Raw genomic sequence first — 18,832 nt, 5'->3', positions numbered from 1 at the left:
ACCCGAGAATTTTATGCCAGAAAGTTGGGAAGAGGTGACTTTTAAAAAACCCAGGATCCTTGTCAAAATGATTTGTTTCTAATACAAAAGACCATTGTTGTAAGTTACAGTATGATGTTAACCTTTGATCTGGTCTTCCTTCTGATTAGTCCCTGTGATTCGGCTTACAAATAACACCATAATTGAATTACACTGTTGATGATCGAAATTGAATACTATACTGCTTAATTACATGCCTCTGGGTGGCCCAGAGCAACTGCCGCATACGCTAATCTTGCATAGGGCTTCATCTGTGGGCTAACGGAGTCAGCGGCTCCTCTGTGAGGCTGTGTCTGTATTAGGACCAGAGAACCCCTGGTCAGGACACAGAGGACCACTTATTCCTCTTTGCTGTGGCAAGAGGTTACTTGTGTGGCTATCTGTGAGCTATACACATCGATGAGGAATAGTTAGAAGGAATCTGTTTTATAAAACTTAAACAAAGAGTTTGCTCTGTCCGGGCTTTTCTGCCAACTCTGATTATTGTCTGCTTTTTTTTTTTTTTTTAAAGATTGTGTGGGGGCAGAGAAAGTTCTGATCAACTTCATTTATTCATTTTGGCCATGAATGATTTCAGTCTGATGGCATTAAAGTCTGATGATTGAGTCCAAGCTCTGAACAGTTGGTCTTGGTCTTGTCCGCACCCTCTCCAAGGCCAATCAGCGTGGAGCAGTCATCAGTAACAAAGCCACCTGTTTCCCATTCAGCACTCAGGTTGAGAGTCCTCTACTGTGACATTGACCCAAGGAGAGTCAGGGCAGAATTTTGGAGGTGTCTAGTGGGCTGAGATGTCAAAGACTGCCTTTTGTGTAAAGAGGTCAGAATGGCCCACAGTGGGGCTGCAAGCCCTATTCAACACCCATCATTCTGTTTTTTTTTGCCCTTGCTGGCAGAGTCCACCTCTCACTCTTTTATGACTCTGTAGCCTCATTTTCTATTCTCTGAAAGAGTGTGAGTAAAGTTGGAGTTATCATTTGTTCCTTAAACACTCGCTTATAGTTATAATGATAGGAACTGACCTGCAAAACCATCTGGACCTTGTATTTTCTCATTGGAAGATTGTCTTTTTTTTTAATGGCTAGGGACGATCAGGTTTTAATTTTTTCTCGAATGAGTTTTGGCACGTTATATTTTTCCAGATATTTGTGTATTTTACCAATGTTTTCCATTTTGTTATCATATGGTTGCCTACTGTATTTTATCTTTTTAAAATCTGCTACACTTGATGTATATGTTTTTATTCCTAGTATTGCTTATTTGTGCCTTCTCTTTATTTTTTGATCAGTCTTCTCAGGGACAATCTTTTTTTAATAACTGTTTTCAAAGAATTGACTTGTTTTTGCTGATCAGCCACCATGGAGGGGTGTATATTATTTATTCTGTAATTAGATAAATGTGTATGTGTGTTAGCCCAGGTTCTTCAGGGAAACAGAACCAATAGGGTGTGTGTGTGTGTGTGTGTGTGTGTGTGTGTGTGTGTGTGTATGTGTATGTATACAGAGAGAGAGATGGAGTGAAAGAGAGGGAGATTTATTTTAAGGAATTGGCTCATATGAATGTGAAAGCTGGCAAGTCTGAAATCTTCAGGGTAATCCAGCAGCTGGAGGTCCAGGGAAGCACCAGTGTTGCAGCTCAGATCCGAAGGCCATCTGCTGGCAGATCCCCACTTCTTCCAGAGAGGTCAGTCTTTTTCTATAAAGATCTTCCACTGATTGGGTGAGGCCCACCCACATTATGGAAGGCAGTCTGCTTTGGTCAAAGTCTATTGATTCAAATGTTAATCTCATTGAACAAATACCTTCACAGAAACAACTAGAATAATGTTTGACTAAATATCTGTGTACCATGGCCTAGCCAAGTGAACACATACAATTAACCATCACAGTATATATAGATATATAGGCATTACGAATCTATGCTTAATACATATACATATTTAACTTATTTGAATATCTGTTCTTATGGTTTATCATTTTCTGCTCTACTTAAATGTATCTGTTCAACTTAAGTCAACCAGTAATATATAATACCACGTATTTGAAATTGACTGCTAACTTAATTGCATTGTGGTTAAAGTGGTTTCTGATACCTACTCTGAAATTTATTGATACTTGCTTTGTAGCCTTGACTGGAACATTGTCAGTTTTCGTTAATGTTTCACGTGTGCCTGCAAGGCCTGTGCATTTTCCAGTTATTAGGTGCAATGTTCTGTATTTGTCCGTTGCATCCAACTTGTTCGAATCTTCTCTGTCGATACTGTTTTTGTTTTTGTTTTTTTGGTCTGCTTGATCTTATCAGTTTCTGAGAAATACATATTAAAAGTATTCTACTAGATGATGTGTTTTTGTCTCTGTATACTTGTAGATATTTTGCCTTGTATTTTGAAGCTGTGTTTTTTTATTTTTTTATTGTAGTAGTGTTGATTTACAATATTGTGTTAGTTTCTGATATACAGCAAAGTGATTCAGACATATGTATATTCTTTTTCACATTCTTTTCCATTATAGGTTATTACAAGATATTGAATATAGTTACCTGTGATATACAGTAGATCAGTGTTGTTTATTTTATATACAATAGTATGTATCTTAATCCCAATCTCCTGGTTTATCCCTCCCCCCTCTTTCCCCTTTGGTAACCATGAATTTGTTCTTTATGTCTGTGAGTCTGTTTTGTAAATAAGTTCATTTGTATCATTATTTTAGATTCCACATATAAGTGATATCATGTGATATCTTCTTTCTCTGACTTACTTCACTTAGTATGATTATCTCGAGGTCCATCCATGTTGCTGCAAATGGCATCATTTCATTTCTTATGGCTAGGTGATATTCCACTATACATACATACATACATCTTCTTTATCCATTTATCTGTTGATGGACACAGATTGCTTCCACGTCTTGGCTACTGTAAATAGTGCTGCTATGAACATTGGGGTGCATGTATCTTTTTGAGTTAGAGTTTTCATCTTTTCCAGGTAGATGCCCAGTAGCAGGATTGCTAGATCATATGGTAACTCTATTTTTAAATTTTTAAGGAACCTCCATACAGTTCTCCATAGTAGATGTACCAATTTACATTACCACCAACAGTGCAGGAGGGTTCCCTTTTCTGCACACCCTCTCCAGCATTTATTATTTGTAGACTTTTTGGTGAGGGCCATTCTGACTGGTGTGAGGTGATACCTCATCATAGTTTTGATTTGTATTTTTCTAATAATTAGTGGTGATATTGAGCATCTTTTCATGTGCCTGTTGGCCATCTGTATGTTTTCTTTGGAGAAATGTCTACTTAGGTCTTTTGCCCACTTTTTGATTGTGTTGTTTGGTTTTTTGTTACTAAGTTGTATGAGCTGCTTTTACATTTTGGAAATTAATCTGTTGTTGGTAGCATCATTTGCAAATATTTTCTCCTGTTCCATAGGTTGTCTTTTCATTTTGTTTATGGTTTCCTTTGCCATTTGAAAGGTTATAAGTTTCATTAAGTCCCGTTTGTTTATCAACTATCTGATTTTTTGATTTCTACTTGTCCCAGTCTTTCTGTACTTCCCTCACCCCTCTTTTAATGTTTGAACATTGAATTGTTTACGTGTGGTCTTATTCCAGAATCAAGGCCAAGTTGCCTTCTGTGGGGTGATTTTTTTCTAGTTGATAGACTAAGGGTATTGCCCTTTTGCATCCTGGCTTTATGTAGAGGTCTCCCATCTGACCTCTCCCTTTGCTCAGGCCCTAAGCTTTGTTTCCTGTCCTCAAGTGGCCCATTCAAGCCTAGGCAATAGGCCACCAGGGAATTGGCCTACAGGGCAAACACCAGCTCAAATGCTTTCTTTTTCCTGAGGTATCAAGCTCTGAAAATTTCCTCCAGTTCATTTGCTTTAAAAAGTGTACATATGCGTGTTTTTGAATTTTGGGGTGTCCTTTGGGATTTTTCTGAGCACAACTAGCCTGTCACCACCTGCCCTATTGCAGCTATAATGCTGTACCCTTCCTTGGCTCACAGCCCCTTCCTCCATCTTTAAAGCCAGCAATGGAGGGTTAGTCCTCATATTACATCTCTCTGACCCATTCTTATGTCTCCCTTTTCTGATTTAAGAGCTCATGTGATTAAAACTCCAGGATAATATCTCTGTCTCATGATTCTTAATCACATCTGTAAAGTCCCTTTTGGCATATTAGGCAACAAACACATTCATAGTTTCCAGGGATGAGGATGTGGACATCTTTGGGAGGGTCATTATTCTGTCTACCATAAAGGTCAATAAGTAACATCCCTTACAATGTTGAAAATCAACTATACTTCAATAAAAAATTTAAAAAAGAATAATATCCCTTTATTCCCCTCCTTAGTTTTGTTCCAGTTAAGGAACAGACAAAGGAGTCAGACAGAAAGAGATCAAAGTATCAGCTTTATCATTAGCTTTACTGATTAGGAAAGTTAGCTTGACCTGAAGCCACCATCAGGATCTTGAATCCACTCATCCTATACACATATCCCAAACTGAACTTAATCCCAAACTACAGACTTCCACCTTGCTGCGGCAGAGCTGGTCTCAGAAAACTTCCTCGGAAGATAATGCTTGCATACAGGAATGGGCAGCTCCAGAGAGAATTCCATCTTTCAGTTCTGTCGTCAGAAGACACATTCCTCCACAGAGGGAAAATTGAGTGAAGGGAGGCAGGTGGAAGCCACTCTCCCCTCCCATAGAAATATGGAGACTGGAATAGTACCCATAAGAACAGCTCTTGATTTTTGTTGAGATTTCCTGTATGGCCTAGTCTATGGTCAGCTCTGAAAACATGTTTTATATGTGCTTGAATATGGTGTGCCATCCCTAGTTGTTTGGGGCATAGTTCTTTATATGTCTTTTGCTGTTTTGATATTTCATCACTTTATTTTTTATTTTTATTTTTTGGGGGGTCTGCTTGACCTGTCATTTCTCAAGGGAGAGTGACTTTTTTTTATACACTGTGGGATTTGGTTTTGTAAATTTGTGTTTAGGATTTGATATGTAAGTTCATCAGTGAGAAGACTTGTGACTTGCCTTTGTAGTACTCAGAACTGCTGAATTGTTCAGTTCCGGGGGCACCATTCACAGTCTGGTCTATATGTTGTGCTGAAAGGCTCTCCTTACCGAGACAGCTGGGAGCAGTCCCTCCTTTGCTATGCTGAACACAAGAGTTAGATTTTAATTATTCACTTCCTGAATGTTGGCTAGAGCTAACTTGTAAAAGCTTTTGGCCTAGTTATTTTCTCTGTGGAAAAATATTAAATTATGGTTCAATTATTTATAGGTCTATTCAGATGACCTATATCATTTTATCCAGTGATTGTGTATGTGCAACTGGTTTTAATATTTTGATCAAAAGTACCTATGCCAATGCACGAACTCCTTAGTTTTATTTTTTTGAACACTTTAAATTTTGCTTATTCAGTGTCATATGTTTTGTATGTCTCAATAACATCAAAGAACTGTATTTCTTTTTTCCATTATTTATATGTTTGTGTTTAAATAGGTGAGTTTAGTGCATTTATAATTATTGTAGTTACTATTATACAGGTATGCGTGTACCTATTTCTCTATTTTATGTTGTTTCCTTTTAACTTTTTTTTTACTTGTTTTTGGTTTTGCCTTCTGTTGTATTGATCAAGTTGTTTTTTAATCTGTTAGGAATTTAAACATCTATTTCTATATTTTTAATGCTCATCCTTATATTTTTAACATGCATCCTTAACGTAAAGGCAAAAGACAACTATCTTTATAGAGTAATAATTCTGTCTTCCTCTTCAGTAATACACAACTCTTAGAATGTTTTAATTCCCATCTTCCACATTATTTTAGTTTTGTATTTTGGTGTCATCTTGATTTATAGCTCCCCAAATATTGTGTTATTTATTTATTTATTTTTATTCATTGAGCATTGATTTTTTTAAGATATCATAATGCGTTATTTTACCTAACCCTTATGAAACTTGTGAAGGATAAACAGTATTGTCATCCCCTTTTTACAGATAGGAAATTGAGGCATAAAGATTAACTGGAAAGCATAATTAGGAAAAAATACAAAATCCATCAGATCTCAAAATCCAAGTTCTTTCATCATCCCGTATTATATAAATTAGTCTTAGCTCTCAAAGAAAAATGTTGAAACAAAGACCTTAGGTCTAAGTAGTTGTTACAGAATGTACAGGACCGGTGGTCCAATGGTCTCCATTCTGAGTCTTCAGTGGAGGTGTCTGATGGCGCCCAAGAGGCTGCAAATCTGTGTCTTGAGGGTGAAGCTGCACCTCCTCTGAAATTCAGAGGCTCACCCGAGTGACAACTTTCTATGAATATACTTGTCTCATGCATTTTGTTATACTGTGTGATGCTGAAGAGCTTCAAGAAGACATAGAAAATAGTTCTGGAGGCCGGAAAGTCAGAGATCAAGGTGCCCACAGGGTTGATTTCTGGTGAGACTTCTCTTCCTGGCTTGTGGGCTGTCTCCTTCTCACTGTGTTCTCACATGGCTTTTCTTCTGCTGTTCTTGGAAGAGTCTTGCAGGGAGGTAGGGCTCGGGTGCAACTGACCCTGGGGAAACAGACCCTGGCTGCAGCTGCTTTCAGGAACGAGCCCCCCCCTCACCCCCACATCCGCCTGGTCTGTGTTTCTTAAATTGATAGTGTTTATTTTGTTTAACGAACAATTCAAACAACTTCTCTGACATAGTTGGTTCTTTCATCCACTCCTTTTTGGTTGGCGCAGTTTTTCCTGCTTCATGAAGTAGATCCTTTAAAATCCCTTCAAGAATAGTCTGCCAGTAATAAATGTGCACCAGTCATTATGTGAAAACGTCCTTATTTTATTCTTAATCTTGAGTGGTAGTTTATCCTGTACAGGTTATACGTTGGTAGCTACCTGTAGATATTATTTTGTGGTCATTAGGACTTATTGCTGTTGAGAAGTCTGTTAACAGTCTAACTGTAGAATATCTGTCTTTTATCTTTGGTTGCCTTTAAATTTCTTCTGTGTTTGATATTCTTCAGTTTCATTATGTTGTTTCTAGGATTTGTTTTGATGTATCCCTTTTGGGACTCAGTGTGTGTCTTTAAACTGAGAAGACTCAAGATTTTATTGGTGACAAATCCATAACCATTTTCTCTTTGACTATTGCCTCTGCTTCACTGTATATACTTCCTTCCACCTTCCACTCCAATAATTCTCTTATCTGTTATTTAAACTGTGCACTTAATTTCTAACCTGAATAATTGCATTCTTCGTTTTGGTTTCCATTTGGTTCTTTTTCAAAATTTTCTGTTCTTTTCTCATGCTTTCTTGTTCTTCCACTAAAGTTTTTATTTCTTCCTTTTTTACCTTTAATTATGTAAAACATATCGTATATGTTCAAATAGATTCCCAAATAGACATGTACTCATAATATTAATGTATTGATTTAATTACATGTATATTTATAAGCTCTTACATAAAATAATTATGAATTTCTTGTCTCACTGGCACATTTTTTATAATACTTTTATTCAAGCATTTTACATTTATCTGCAACATACTGTTTCTGTCGTTATAAGAGCTACTTTTGAATAAAATTGCAGCATCCCGGAGCAGTTGAAGAGCATTCGGGGATGTTGATACAATATAGAGGTGGGGCCAGAGGGTCTGCATATCCACCAGGCTCCCAGGTAATGCAAGTGCTGCTGACATGCACCACACTTTTGATGCACAGAGTTTTAGAGCCCATCATCTTCACTTTTAAGTTGTTGTAAATACAGCACTTAGAAAATTCACATATGATGCTCTCATCAGATATTCCATCTCATGGCAAAGAACCCCTATTTGCATGGTAGAGATCATTTTTTAAAAGTTTATCTTGTATGTATGTATTTCTGAATTGTGCAACATACATGCATTGTATAAATAAAAACAGGCTAAGTTATGCTGCAGTAACGAACAGTCCCAAGATCTCAGTAGCCTGAAACAGTTCATACTACACGTTCCCTCTGGGTCTGCTTAGAGCTCTGGTCCATGTCATCATCACTTTGGGACATGGGCTGATTCAGTCCCCACCATTGCCAGAGGCTGGAGCAAGTGAAAGAGATACAAGTAGTTGTGTTCTGGTTCCTAAAGACTTTCAGAAGTGACACACATCACTTCCCATGTTTGTTGGCCAGAGGAAGTCATGTGGCTGTGAGTGACTTCAAGGAGCAAAAGCGTTATCCTACTATGAGCTTAAGTAGCGGAGAACTAAAACATTGCTGAATAATCCTAATTACTATCAATACAACACATGTACTTGGTTGCTTTTGAAAGCGATTATTAAAAAGGTTTCAATAAAATCCTATACTTGCATTTTATGTTGTCTTATCTTCCCCTAACAATTACTGAATCTGTATTAAATTTTGGTTTTGTGTGCTTAAAATAAAAATTCTCTGGTGTCCTCACTAAACATCAAAATTTGGCATTGATTGAGGTGATTTGCTGGTCAATGGTTTCCACTTAGGCTGCACATTGAAATCACCTGGGAAGCTTTTTGTTTTCCTAGGTCAGCCTCAGACCAATCAAATTAGAACCTCTGGAGGTGGAACCCTAGCATCTGTAGTTTGTAAAACTCCGCAAGTGATTTTCAGCATATTTAAACTTGAAGCCCTTTGTGCTAATCTATCTTCCCTAAAGAATGCTGTGTTGTTCAAGAAAAGAACAAAATAAAGAATTGAGAAATTGCCCCCAAAGACAGATTTTTTTAGGGCTTGAACAAGAGGTGAGCTGCTGTTCTCTGAGAAGTAACTCAGGGGTCAGCACCTTGCCTTCTGTTATTGTCTCTTCTGTACTGTTTTATTAAGCGCAGGCGCGAGGGCATGCATTTTCTTCTTTGTTGCACCTGATAGTCCTATTTTGACGTATTTCCCTCTGTGATTGTAGTTTTCCCATAGGAGCTGATCATCTCTAGGTGATGTATGTGGAGTATGGAATTGAGTCTTATGGGTGATTGGTTTTGTTGTTATTGTTTTGGCTGCCTGCGAGGCTCGTGGGATCTTAGTTCCCTGACCAGGGATTGAACCCCGGTCACTGGACCGCCAGAGAATTCCCTGGGTGATTGTTGTCTTTGCTAATGCTGTGCTTTAGGAGTTTCACCATTCTGGATCATTTTCTGAGTCTGTATGTCAATGAAATTGCAAAGAAATAGAAACTAAAGTCTTTTATGTATGTACACATTATATGCAAAAATAGACGCAGAAACATATGCACTCATACACGTTTACACACATACACAGTATTTGAATAGTAAGGCAGAATCCCAAGGATTTAGGGCAGGGAGGGACCCAGAGAATGGAAGGGACTTGTCCAAGGCCACAGAATGAATATAAAGTTAATGAAAATCTCAGTCTTCCCACCTACTCCTGGCCTGACTTATCTTACGTGTGTGTGTGTGTGTGTGTGTGTGTTGGAGTGTGTTCAGGATGGAGAAGCATCACTTACCATGTTTGAAGAGTGGGGGTCTTGCCCTACTTCTGTCCATTTTCTTGAAGTTTTTGGCTGTGGCCTCTCCTAGTCAACTCTAAGTTGCATTTGTAGGAGTCAGAAAGTGCTGAGCACACATCAGAGTGTGGGTAACGGGGCCGTTTTCTAGCTCCTCAGAGCCACGGACTTGTTTGTGGATTGTGATCCACGATTCCCTCTATCCTGCCCTTTCAGAAAGCAAACCGGCAATCAAATAGTAAATGTTTCCTTCTGTGTGGATTTCTCATTCCAAAGGCTGCCATGGCAAGTAGGAAGTTGGCTTTTAAAAGAGTAGAGAAACCTGGAATTAGATGTGAGGCCTGAAGTGTAACCGTGGATGTGGTGGCCCTACAGCCCGCATTTTCCAGCAAGAGTCCTGATTTCAAATATTTTATTCTGTTGGCTTTATAAACAATTCAAATGCCCTAGAAATTCCACCATGAACCATATTTTCTAAAGTGTTCCTTACAGATGAAAGAAGTACAGAAATCCCTTGTTAGACTCTGTTGCCCCAGTTTTGGTTTGAAAAATATATCACTGTACATATTATGCAAAGAAGACTTTTTTTTTCTTTTTCTTTTTCTTTTTTGAATGGTGGGGTTTAGAAAGGCAAAAACAGTCCTATTTGGGACATACCAATTTAGAAAAAGCTGACCCAGTATCCCAGATCTCTGGGGAAATCCAAGCACTTTTCCTCTTAGCTATGCCTCCAAGCATACGTTCAGACATTCAGTCCGATTCCCCCTCACCATCGACTGGGCAGGGTGCATGATAACTGTGACAGGGGCTCTGCCCTCAGAGACTTCACAGCCCATAAAGGAAGATGAGATATGGATACACACAGTAATAAGTACAGGTCAAAAGTGTGAGTATGTCAGAGGATATAGAATCTCCCTACTGGGAAGATCTAGAAAGATTTCAATTCACTCACCCTCACCAGACCCTGCACAACATCGCTTCCTCTGCATCCTGTTGATCAGAGCAAGTCACTAGACCAGCCCAGAGTCAGGATCCACCTCGGGGTAAGGGGAATAGAATGAACACACAAGGATGGGATGGATTTTAGGTGGCCATCTGTGCAGACCGTCTATCACATTAACATGTAAGAGGACAAGTTTGTTCACCTCAACGCTGAAGACTAACATCTCATTGTTTAACGTACATGTGCTCGGTCGCAGTTGAGGTCTGGCTGTGCTTTCCCTATTTTTGAGGGTGTGAGCTTCCCTAGACCAGTCCCAGTGGGCACGGTCATCCACCTGTCTCATGCCCAACCCAGGATGAAAGATGGTTTCTGCAAAGTTCACTGTGTGAGTGACTCTGCTGAGGCAGAAGTGGTCTTCTAGGCCTCTAATCCATCCCTTGCCCCTCCCCTTTCACTAACTTTGCTCTTCATCAGTTCCCTGCTCATGGCGTCCACCCTTCTTACCGAGGTTCCCACCTCTCTCTTGTTCCAGGCACTAAAACAGGGGCAGATATTAGCGATGGTACCTGTGAGCCTGGACTGGCCTCCCCGGCCTCCTACATGAACCCCTTCCCGGTGCTCCATCTCGTCGAGGACTTGAGACTGGCCCTGGAGATGCTGGAGCATTCTCAGGAGAGAGCAGCCCTCCTGAGCCAGATCCCGGGCCCCACAGCTGCCTACATAAAGGAGTGGTTCGAGGAGAGCTTGGTGAGTGGGCCCATGGCCTGGGTGGGGAACACAATCACGGAGCCCATGGAATGCCACCACCACTGGGGGCTGTTAGGTCATCTGTGCACTGTCCAGTCTTTTCCTGCTTCCTGTCTGGCTTTGGCCAACCCGTACTGGGTGGTGGTCCTTCCCGGCAGGAGGGTAGGGCCTGGTCAAGCAGCTTAAGCTCCACAGTCAGCCTGCCCGTGCCCTCCCGTCGCTTTCCTGAGAAGGGGCAATCCAGGGTCAGAGAAGAGCGAACATGGAGGATGTGTCTCCCTGAGATAGGACGTGCACAATTTACTGTGTTATAATCCCTAGCTGGGGCCTCTGTTTTCAGCTCCATGCTCCTCGTTTCTTACAACAGATGAGAACCTTGTCACCTCATCCTTCCCTTTATTGCTGCGCCTACTCTTCAGACCTCCTTGCCCTAGAAGTCCTTCCTGCCCCTAGAGTGGAATACAGGTTTCCTGATTCTGCCCCTCCTGCTCTCTCGAGATCAGTCCTGCACACCTGCTACTCTCTAAGGGAAACAGATGAGTAACCAAAGCTGTAAATTTATGGCTTTGGTTATCCATCTCCTTCCCTGTGGAGACCAGCCGGTCAACTTTAAGAGACTAGTAATATCTGGAAACGGGTAAGGCGAAGAGCTAGTCCATTGAGGAGGTGATCTGAATTGCAGCCAGTCCAGGGCTGGGAAGCCAGAGGGAGCAAGTGATTATTAGCTAAGCTGAGTTTGAGGATGAAAGCTGGGGTGCAGTCTTCTAAAGCTGGAGTCCTGTGGATCTGATTGAAAATTAGAAAGTATGCACAGAGGCAGGAAGACAGGAACAGGACCACTAAATTGGGAGGGGCAGGTGGATGTTGAAAAACCACAGACAAGGAGGCTGAGATACTTTTTTTCTAGAGGCCAAGTCATTTGTGATTAGACAGGTAATATCCCAGGTGTCCTAGGTACTCCTGTCCAGGAGTCTGTCAATACAGGCTCACCCCCATGCCTTCCTCTGCGCACTGAAGCATTCTTTATTAGATTCATTATGTGTGCTGTTCAACATTTTCATTACATAGGCTGTCTGCCTGCGGTGCTGTAACACACCCATACCAGTGTGGTAGGGAGAATAACGGCCTTCCAAAGATGTCTACGTCCTAATTGCCGGAACCTGTGAAGAAGTTACTGTATGTGGCAAAGGGGAAGGAAGCAGGTGGAATTAAGGTTGCTCATCAGCTGAATTTAAAGTAGGGAGAGCGGCCTGGAGTATCCAGGTGGGCCCAATGTAATGGCTGGCGTCCTTAGACGTGGAAGGGGAGACAGAAGAGTCAGTGCCGGAGTGACGTGGTAGAGGAGGGGCTCACCGCCACTGCTGCTGGCTTTGACGGTGCAAGGGCCAAGAGGCGGGGAATGCAGGCAGCTGCCAGGAGCTGGAAAACTGGACTCTCCCCTGGAGCCTCCAGAAGGGAAAGCAGCCCTGCCCACAGCCTGGCTTTAGCTCAGCAAGATCCATTTCAGACTTGTGACCTCCAGAAGGGTAAGATAATGAACTTATGTTCTTGCAAGTCGCTAAGTTTGTGGTAATTTGTTACGGCAGCAACGGATACTGCCCAAAGAGGAAGGTGAAGGTTGCTGGATGGGTCTCTGGTGGGCCTGTTACAGTTTAGGTTTGCATACGGGCTCCTCATCCCTCCCGCCGCAGGAAGGTGGTGGGGGTCCTCTCCGACTTGTGCTGATAACGGACAGGAGTCCCCACCTGCTCCTCCACTCACTCTTTTAACCAGGTTGGGAGTTGCTGGGGGATGGCTTCAGTAGTTTAGTTCTCCTTCTCACCGCAGAAGGATCCCCCTTTGCCTCCCTAGAGAGGAACTCTCCGGCTGTTACCGCACTTGCAGCTTTAGGAGATTGATTCGGGCTTCTCCCCTGTCGTGCGTGACCATCTTCTGCCCACCTCTGTGCGGCTGTGGTTCTCCGGCTCACTGTGTACCCGGCATGGACGCCGATCCCTCCCTCCAGTCCTGCTAGTTCTACTGACTCAGGCTGCAGTGTTTACCGAAAATTTTATGACGCTTCAAGAAAATGATAGGTGCATAATTCCGCAGTCTGAAACCCTTAATTCCTCCGTCTGAGACACTTGGGTCCAGATGCATTTTAGAACTCAGAGCTTAATTCAACTTCAGAAGGTGAGACAGTGCACGTGTATCATATAGTATGTACCACCTCTAGCAGATACAGGGCAGGAAGCACATGAACATTTCTTCAGCAAAATTTGTGAATATCCGCATGAAGTGGGATAAAGACAGACTACAAATACATAACTTACAGTGACTATGGATTTGTACCTTGTATAGATGTGCCTGAGTTTATGTAACCATTTCTCTACTATTGAATTTATTTTAAATCCTTCACTAATAATAGGGCATTGCTGCAGAGACTCTTTGTCTAGAAATACTTGTCCTTTTATCTAAATATTTTCAGATAGAATCATGAAAGTAGAATAACAGAGTTAAAGCAGGGTTAACAGACAAAATACAGAATGCTCAGTTAAGTTGGAATTTTAGATAAACAATGAATAATTTTTAATATGTTTCATGCCGCTTGCGAAGTCTGGCAACTCCTATCAAAGGTATTAATATCTTTAAGCCTTGTGACACATTTTTCCAAACCGCTTTTCAGAAAGATTTTACCCAGTTATATTTTCATTGGCAGGGTTTGAGGTACATCCTGATCAACAACAAGCACTAAGATTGAAAAAACAGCCTTACTGATTTCATAAGAAAAGTGGTTTCATTTTATCTTTACATTTCTTTGTTTAGTAGGAGGGCTAAATTTTTTTATTAGCTTATTAATATTTATTTTTTGTTGTCTCCAAACATTTGATCTCATACCCCAATATGAAAAAAATTCATTCTTCAAATATACATATTCACATTTGGAGAATTGTCCTAATATATATAAATTATAAAACATAGTCCCAAATAGAAAACCCTTTTTAAAGGACGGGTTAAAAAAATAGCTTTAATATTTTCTTCACACACACACCCCGGAGATGACCCCAGAGTCCCTTGTGTGTGCCTGCCCTAGTCTAGTCTGTTTAATAGTCTGTGTTCTTTCTCCCTACCCCAATCCTGACCCGCTCAACCCCTATTAGGATTTTCGTACTTTTCTTATATTTAAATAACTTTTTACTAGCCCTTTGCTTTGTGACATTTCTTTCCTCACCTTGTTTTAATTAATTTGTTTATTTATTTATTGGCTGCGTTGGCTCTTCATTGCTGCGCACAGGCTTTTTTCTCTAGTTGCGGTGAGCAGGAGCTACTCTTTGCGGTGCGAGGGCTTCTCAGTGCCCTGGCTTCTCTTGTTGCACAACATGGGCTCTAGGTGTGCGGGCTTCAGTAGTTGTGGCACGTGGGCTCAGTACCCGTGTCCCCTGCAATGGCAGGCAGAGTCTTTCAACCACTGTGCCACCAGGAAAATCCCTTCCTCACCTTGTTTTAAAATGTCATTTGGGTGGTTTTTTGAGACAAAGACTTTAAAAGGATTGTGATTAATTTTATCAGTCTTTCCTGAGTTTCTTCTCTTTCTAGTAAGGTCCTGCCCAACCTCAGATCAAATAATATTTACCTGTGTACTCTCTCCAGGAGGTTTATAGTTTGATTTGTATCTTATGGTTAACTCAAATTCATCTGCAGTCTTTTTAGTGTGTGATATGATATATGGATCTAACTTTTATAATTTACCTAAAGAGATTCTTAAATATTTTTGATCCAAAAGCAGTCGACTTGGTGGTTGGTTTTCACAAGGTGAATTGCAGAAAACAGCTTGCATTCAAATTTTCAGATGTGTCGAGGGGTGGGGGGTGGGTATTTACAATGGTTGGGGGAATGCTTGTCTTGGAGAGAGTTGTCTAAAAGTTGTTGCATTCATAAATCTTTTGGAGTAATTATGGCCATCAACCTATGAATGGTGTACTTTTATATAAACATTCCAAGTTTGTATAAACATTCCAAGTTCGTATAAACATTCCAAGATACCAGGGTTGCATGTTAAGGTTTTGATTCTGGACAGAGACCACCTGTGTGTATTTTACGTCTCAGACCTAAAGTCACTTTACAATCTGGGTGCACACACATTCCATAGCGGGTCTTATCTGTATGGAGATAGAATCCAAGGCAGCGAATAAACCCACTGCTCTTCTTTATTTTATTTATTTACGCAGTAATGTTTTACTGCTCCTCTTTGGATTGGTTTTAGATTGCTTTAGAGTGGTCCTTTTGGTTAGAAGATGTTGCTATTCAAATTGTGGTCTAGGGACCAGCAGTTTTGGCATCCCCTGATAGCCTGTCTTCAAGAAAAAGTGAGAATTTACCCCATCCACTGAACCATTTCCAGGTGATTCATATTCACATTAACGTTTGAAGCACTGCTTTAAACCACAGAAACTCACTTGAATTATTACCAAAAAAAAAAAAAAAAAATCCCATGTGATTTAAAATTGGAACTAACAAGGTAGCTTGAGGCTCAGGCAGGCAGTCCCTGTGCCTTCTCATTTTTCATTCATGGTATCTATGCGACCCTTGGGTGTTTGCACTGTTTTCACGTTGTAAACCTCGGTTACTGCTTTGTCATACGCTGGCCTGGGGTGATCCAGCCCTGCCCCACGACACCTCTGTCCGTTGGGATTCTTTCTCAGTAAAGTGGTGCAAACAGTAAGGAGCTTTATATGTCACTAACGTGATGTCCAGAGCGTGGGCAGTCCCGGGGGTAAATCAGTGGTTCTGGGATGACCTCAAGGGCTCTGGCTTTTCTTATCTTTCTCTCTACCATCCTCAGGGGGTTGGTTTTCCCTCAGGCATGTCCCCTAAGAATTACAAGAAGGCTACTTCAGCTCTGGGCATCCTGTCCTCACACAGACACAGCCATATCCAGAGGTAGAATATGTCCTTTTTATAAATGGGGGAGGAAAATCTGCAAACCGCCCCCAGCCGCTTCCCATATGGTCCCAATGGTCGGATATGTTCACATGCGCTTACTCTAGCTACAAGGGAGGCTGGGAAACCAGTGTTGGCACTTTCACTGGTCATAGTGGGAGGGGGGCCTCTGTCAGGAAGGGACCATGATGGAGTGGGGGAAATGAATGGCCCTTAGGAAGCCAGCTCAGGGTGACTGCCACACATCCTTTAGGTTTGATTTTGTTCTTCTTATTGACTGATAATTTCTTTTCATATTTTCTGTGTGTGTGTGTGTGTGTTAAACCCTAAAGGAGAGAATCCCATTGGCCTAACTCAGAAATTTTGAGCTAAGTCCTCCAGGTCTATGAAGAAATGTTAAGTGCAAAAGAAATAGAAATTAAAGGCTTTTACTTTCACTTACACTCAGCTGTGGGGTAGCTGCCCTTGGGTCAGGTGTCCACCCAAGGGCCGATAGTTAGCTATGGTGAGAGGGGAGGGTCACGGGGTAGGAACTGTGGTCTCCTGTTACTGTGGATCAGCAGCTATAACTGAGATCTTCAGGCACAGATGTTGGCAGCTGTAGTACAAAGAAATAGGGGTCTCTGAAGAGGCCACGGTGGATGTGGGGGAGTGGTTGGCGGTAGAGCAAGCAGCAGACCAGTCCTGGGCCCCCGCCCTTATGGTGAGGGAGCTCTGGTCCTGGTGCACTGTGGTCAGAAAGACTGTGTGTGGGCAGGTGTTTCTTTGCAGTGGGGCTGGTTCCTCCTCTGCTGGGTGCTGGCAGGGCCGGACACAGAATGGCCAGTAGCAGCAAGGATTCTCAGCCTGGGAATAGTTATAAACAGGCCAGACTTGCCCTAAAGGTACAAGTAGAACAGAACTGCCCAGGATTCAGTGGTGCTGGGTTGTGAGCAAGTTTGCAGAGCTTTGGGGCCTAAAACAGGGTCCTCCCTTCCTTGGCAGCCAATGGAATGAGGAAAGGTGGGCTTCAGGCCTGGAAGAGTATGTGTGGGGCTCTCTAAGCTGGGGATCTTCTGGGGCTTCAATGAGGAAAGGAACAAAGGGTCTGGATTCCCTTGTCCTAGGAGCAATACTGTTACCCAACCAGGTCTGTTTGCCTGACACGCAGTAAGCCAAACGCTGAGATACTATGGTTTACAGCCAAGAAAGAGTTTATTCACAAGGTAGCCATGTGAGAAGACAGGAGAATATATCTCAGGTCTGCCTTGCTGAAGGTGAATGGGTTGGAGTATTTATGGGATAAGAGAATGGTCTTAGGGCAGAGGTGACTGGAGGCAGGGAAAAGTGAACTCCGTGTTCTGTGCAGGTGCATCTGGGTTAATGCTTCTGCATATCCAAATGGAGGCCCTTAGAATCTTCTGAGGGCAATAGTTTTCCAGTCCTCTGACATCAAAAGGCCATTCATCAGACATCTGTGCAGGCCCAGTTTTAGGGTGGTGCCAACCAGCCCTGACCAGCTTGTGCTCAGCATAAAACAGCTGGGCTGCGTGAAGCTGAGAAGATATGCAATTAAAGGGAGGAAAATGGAAAGAAAGAACAAAAACAAGTGAACTTAATCAGTGAAGGCAGTTTACAAGCAAAGGGGTTTTAACAAGCTGTTCCCTTATCTGTTGTTCAATAAGACAAGTTCAAGAATTTGTATTATCAGCTTCTGTTAACTCTGTGGGGCATGGTTTCAGTATCTGTTTCTGAACACCGGGCTTATCCTCCCCGGTGGGAGGCCAGGGAGCTTTGGACGGAGCTCTCGTATAGGAAAGGTTCCTGAAGTCCAAGGCAAGCAGGGATCATGGAGTCTGGCCTGCAGAGCAGCACCAGTGAGACGGTCCTGTGATAGCAGAAGAGTGTGACCCGCTTTCCTGGTTGGCAGACAGGGCAAAGCTCAGGGTCAGGATTTGTCAAGGATGAAGCTGAGGCCCAGGCCAGAAGGCTGCAGCATCTCCACTGTGATGGAAATGGAGCTGAGTTCCAGAAAGGGGCCACCTCATTCCTCTCCTTGCAGCTGCCTCCTAGGCCTGTGACGACCTGGGGGATGAAGCCCTCAGGGAGAGTGGGGCCCATAAAGGGCTGGTCAGCCAGCTTCCAGTGGGCCCTACAGGGCTGGGGACAGCCACCTAGTGAGGGGAGGGTGGTGGACCCAGTGACGCAGGTTCCTGGGAGATGCCCAAGGACGGGATCTCCAGGTGGAGCAACTCTGGGCGCTTCTCTAATAGGCGCGCACGTTCCTCATCGGCAAGGCACCGGTCCTGCTGTTTAATCACCTTGATGGGGGTCAGGGGGAGTTTTGGTGAAGACCTGAGGCTTTAGGAGCTGGAGGTGAAGTCTGAGGAAAAGCAGGTCAACCCAGCAGCCGCAGAGCGAGGACAGGTCAGGGCAGAGCCCGGGCTCCAGGGCAAGGGGAGCGTTTGGCAGAGACCCTCCAGAGGGACGGTACTCCGCGCTCCAAGCAGGGTTCGTGGAGCGGGTGTGGCCTCCCAGAGGAGCCCGGGCTCTCCCCGGCCAGGCTGCAGGTGTCCTGGTCGGCATGCTTGGGCAGGTAGACGGGAACGAAGCAGGTGAGGCAGTGTGGGAAGTAGGGATGAGTCAGAAGGCCAGCTCTCTGCCACCTGCATGTGGCCTTGGGTGAACCTCTTTTCCCTCCTCTGCGACTCGATTTCCCTACTGGAAGGGAC

At 42.7% G+C, this 18,832-nt stretch overlaps 1 protein-coding gene across 15 annotated transcripts in view; it reads left to right on the top strand.

Moving 5' to 3' along the window:
• Positions 1-18,832, top strand: part of PPFIBP2 (PPFIA binding protein 2) — a 145,713-nt gene that overhangs the window by 36,661 nt on the left and 90,220 nt on the right. For 10 of the 15 annotated variants that reach the window (XM_057748917.1, XM_057748908.1, XM_057748906.1 and 7 more), the window contains one exon: positions 10,987-11,201. The exons of the other annotated variants lie outside the window; for them this stretch is intronic. In XM_057748917.1, the coding sequence (XP_057604900.1) occupies positions 10,987-11,201 (215 nt within the window). The remainder of the gene's footprint in view (positions 1-10,986; positions 11,202-18,832) is intronic. 15 annotated transcript variants of the gene reach the window in all.

The sequence above is a fragment of the Hippopotamus amphibius genome, chromosome 9, assembly GCF_030028045.1.
Source record: "Hippopotamus amphibius kiboko isolate mHipAmp2 chromosome 9, mHipAmp2.hap2, whole genome shotgun sequence".
Taxonomy (NCBI): Eukaryota; Metazoa; Chordata; class Mammalia; order Artiodactyla; family Hippopotamidae; genus Hippopotamus; species Hippopotamus amphibius.
The sequence above is the reverse complement of the archived record's forward strand: the minus strand, read 5'-3'. Positions and strand labels throughout refer to the sequence as shown.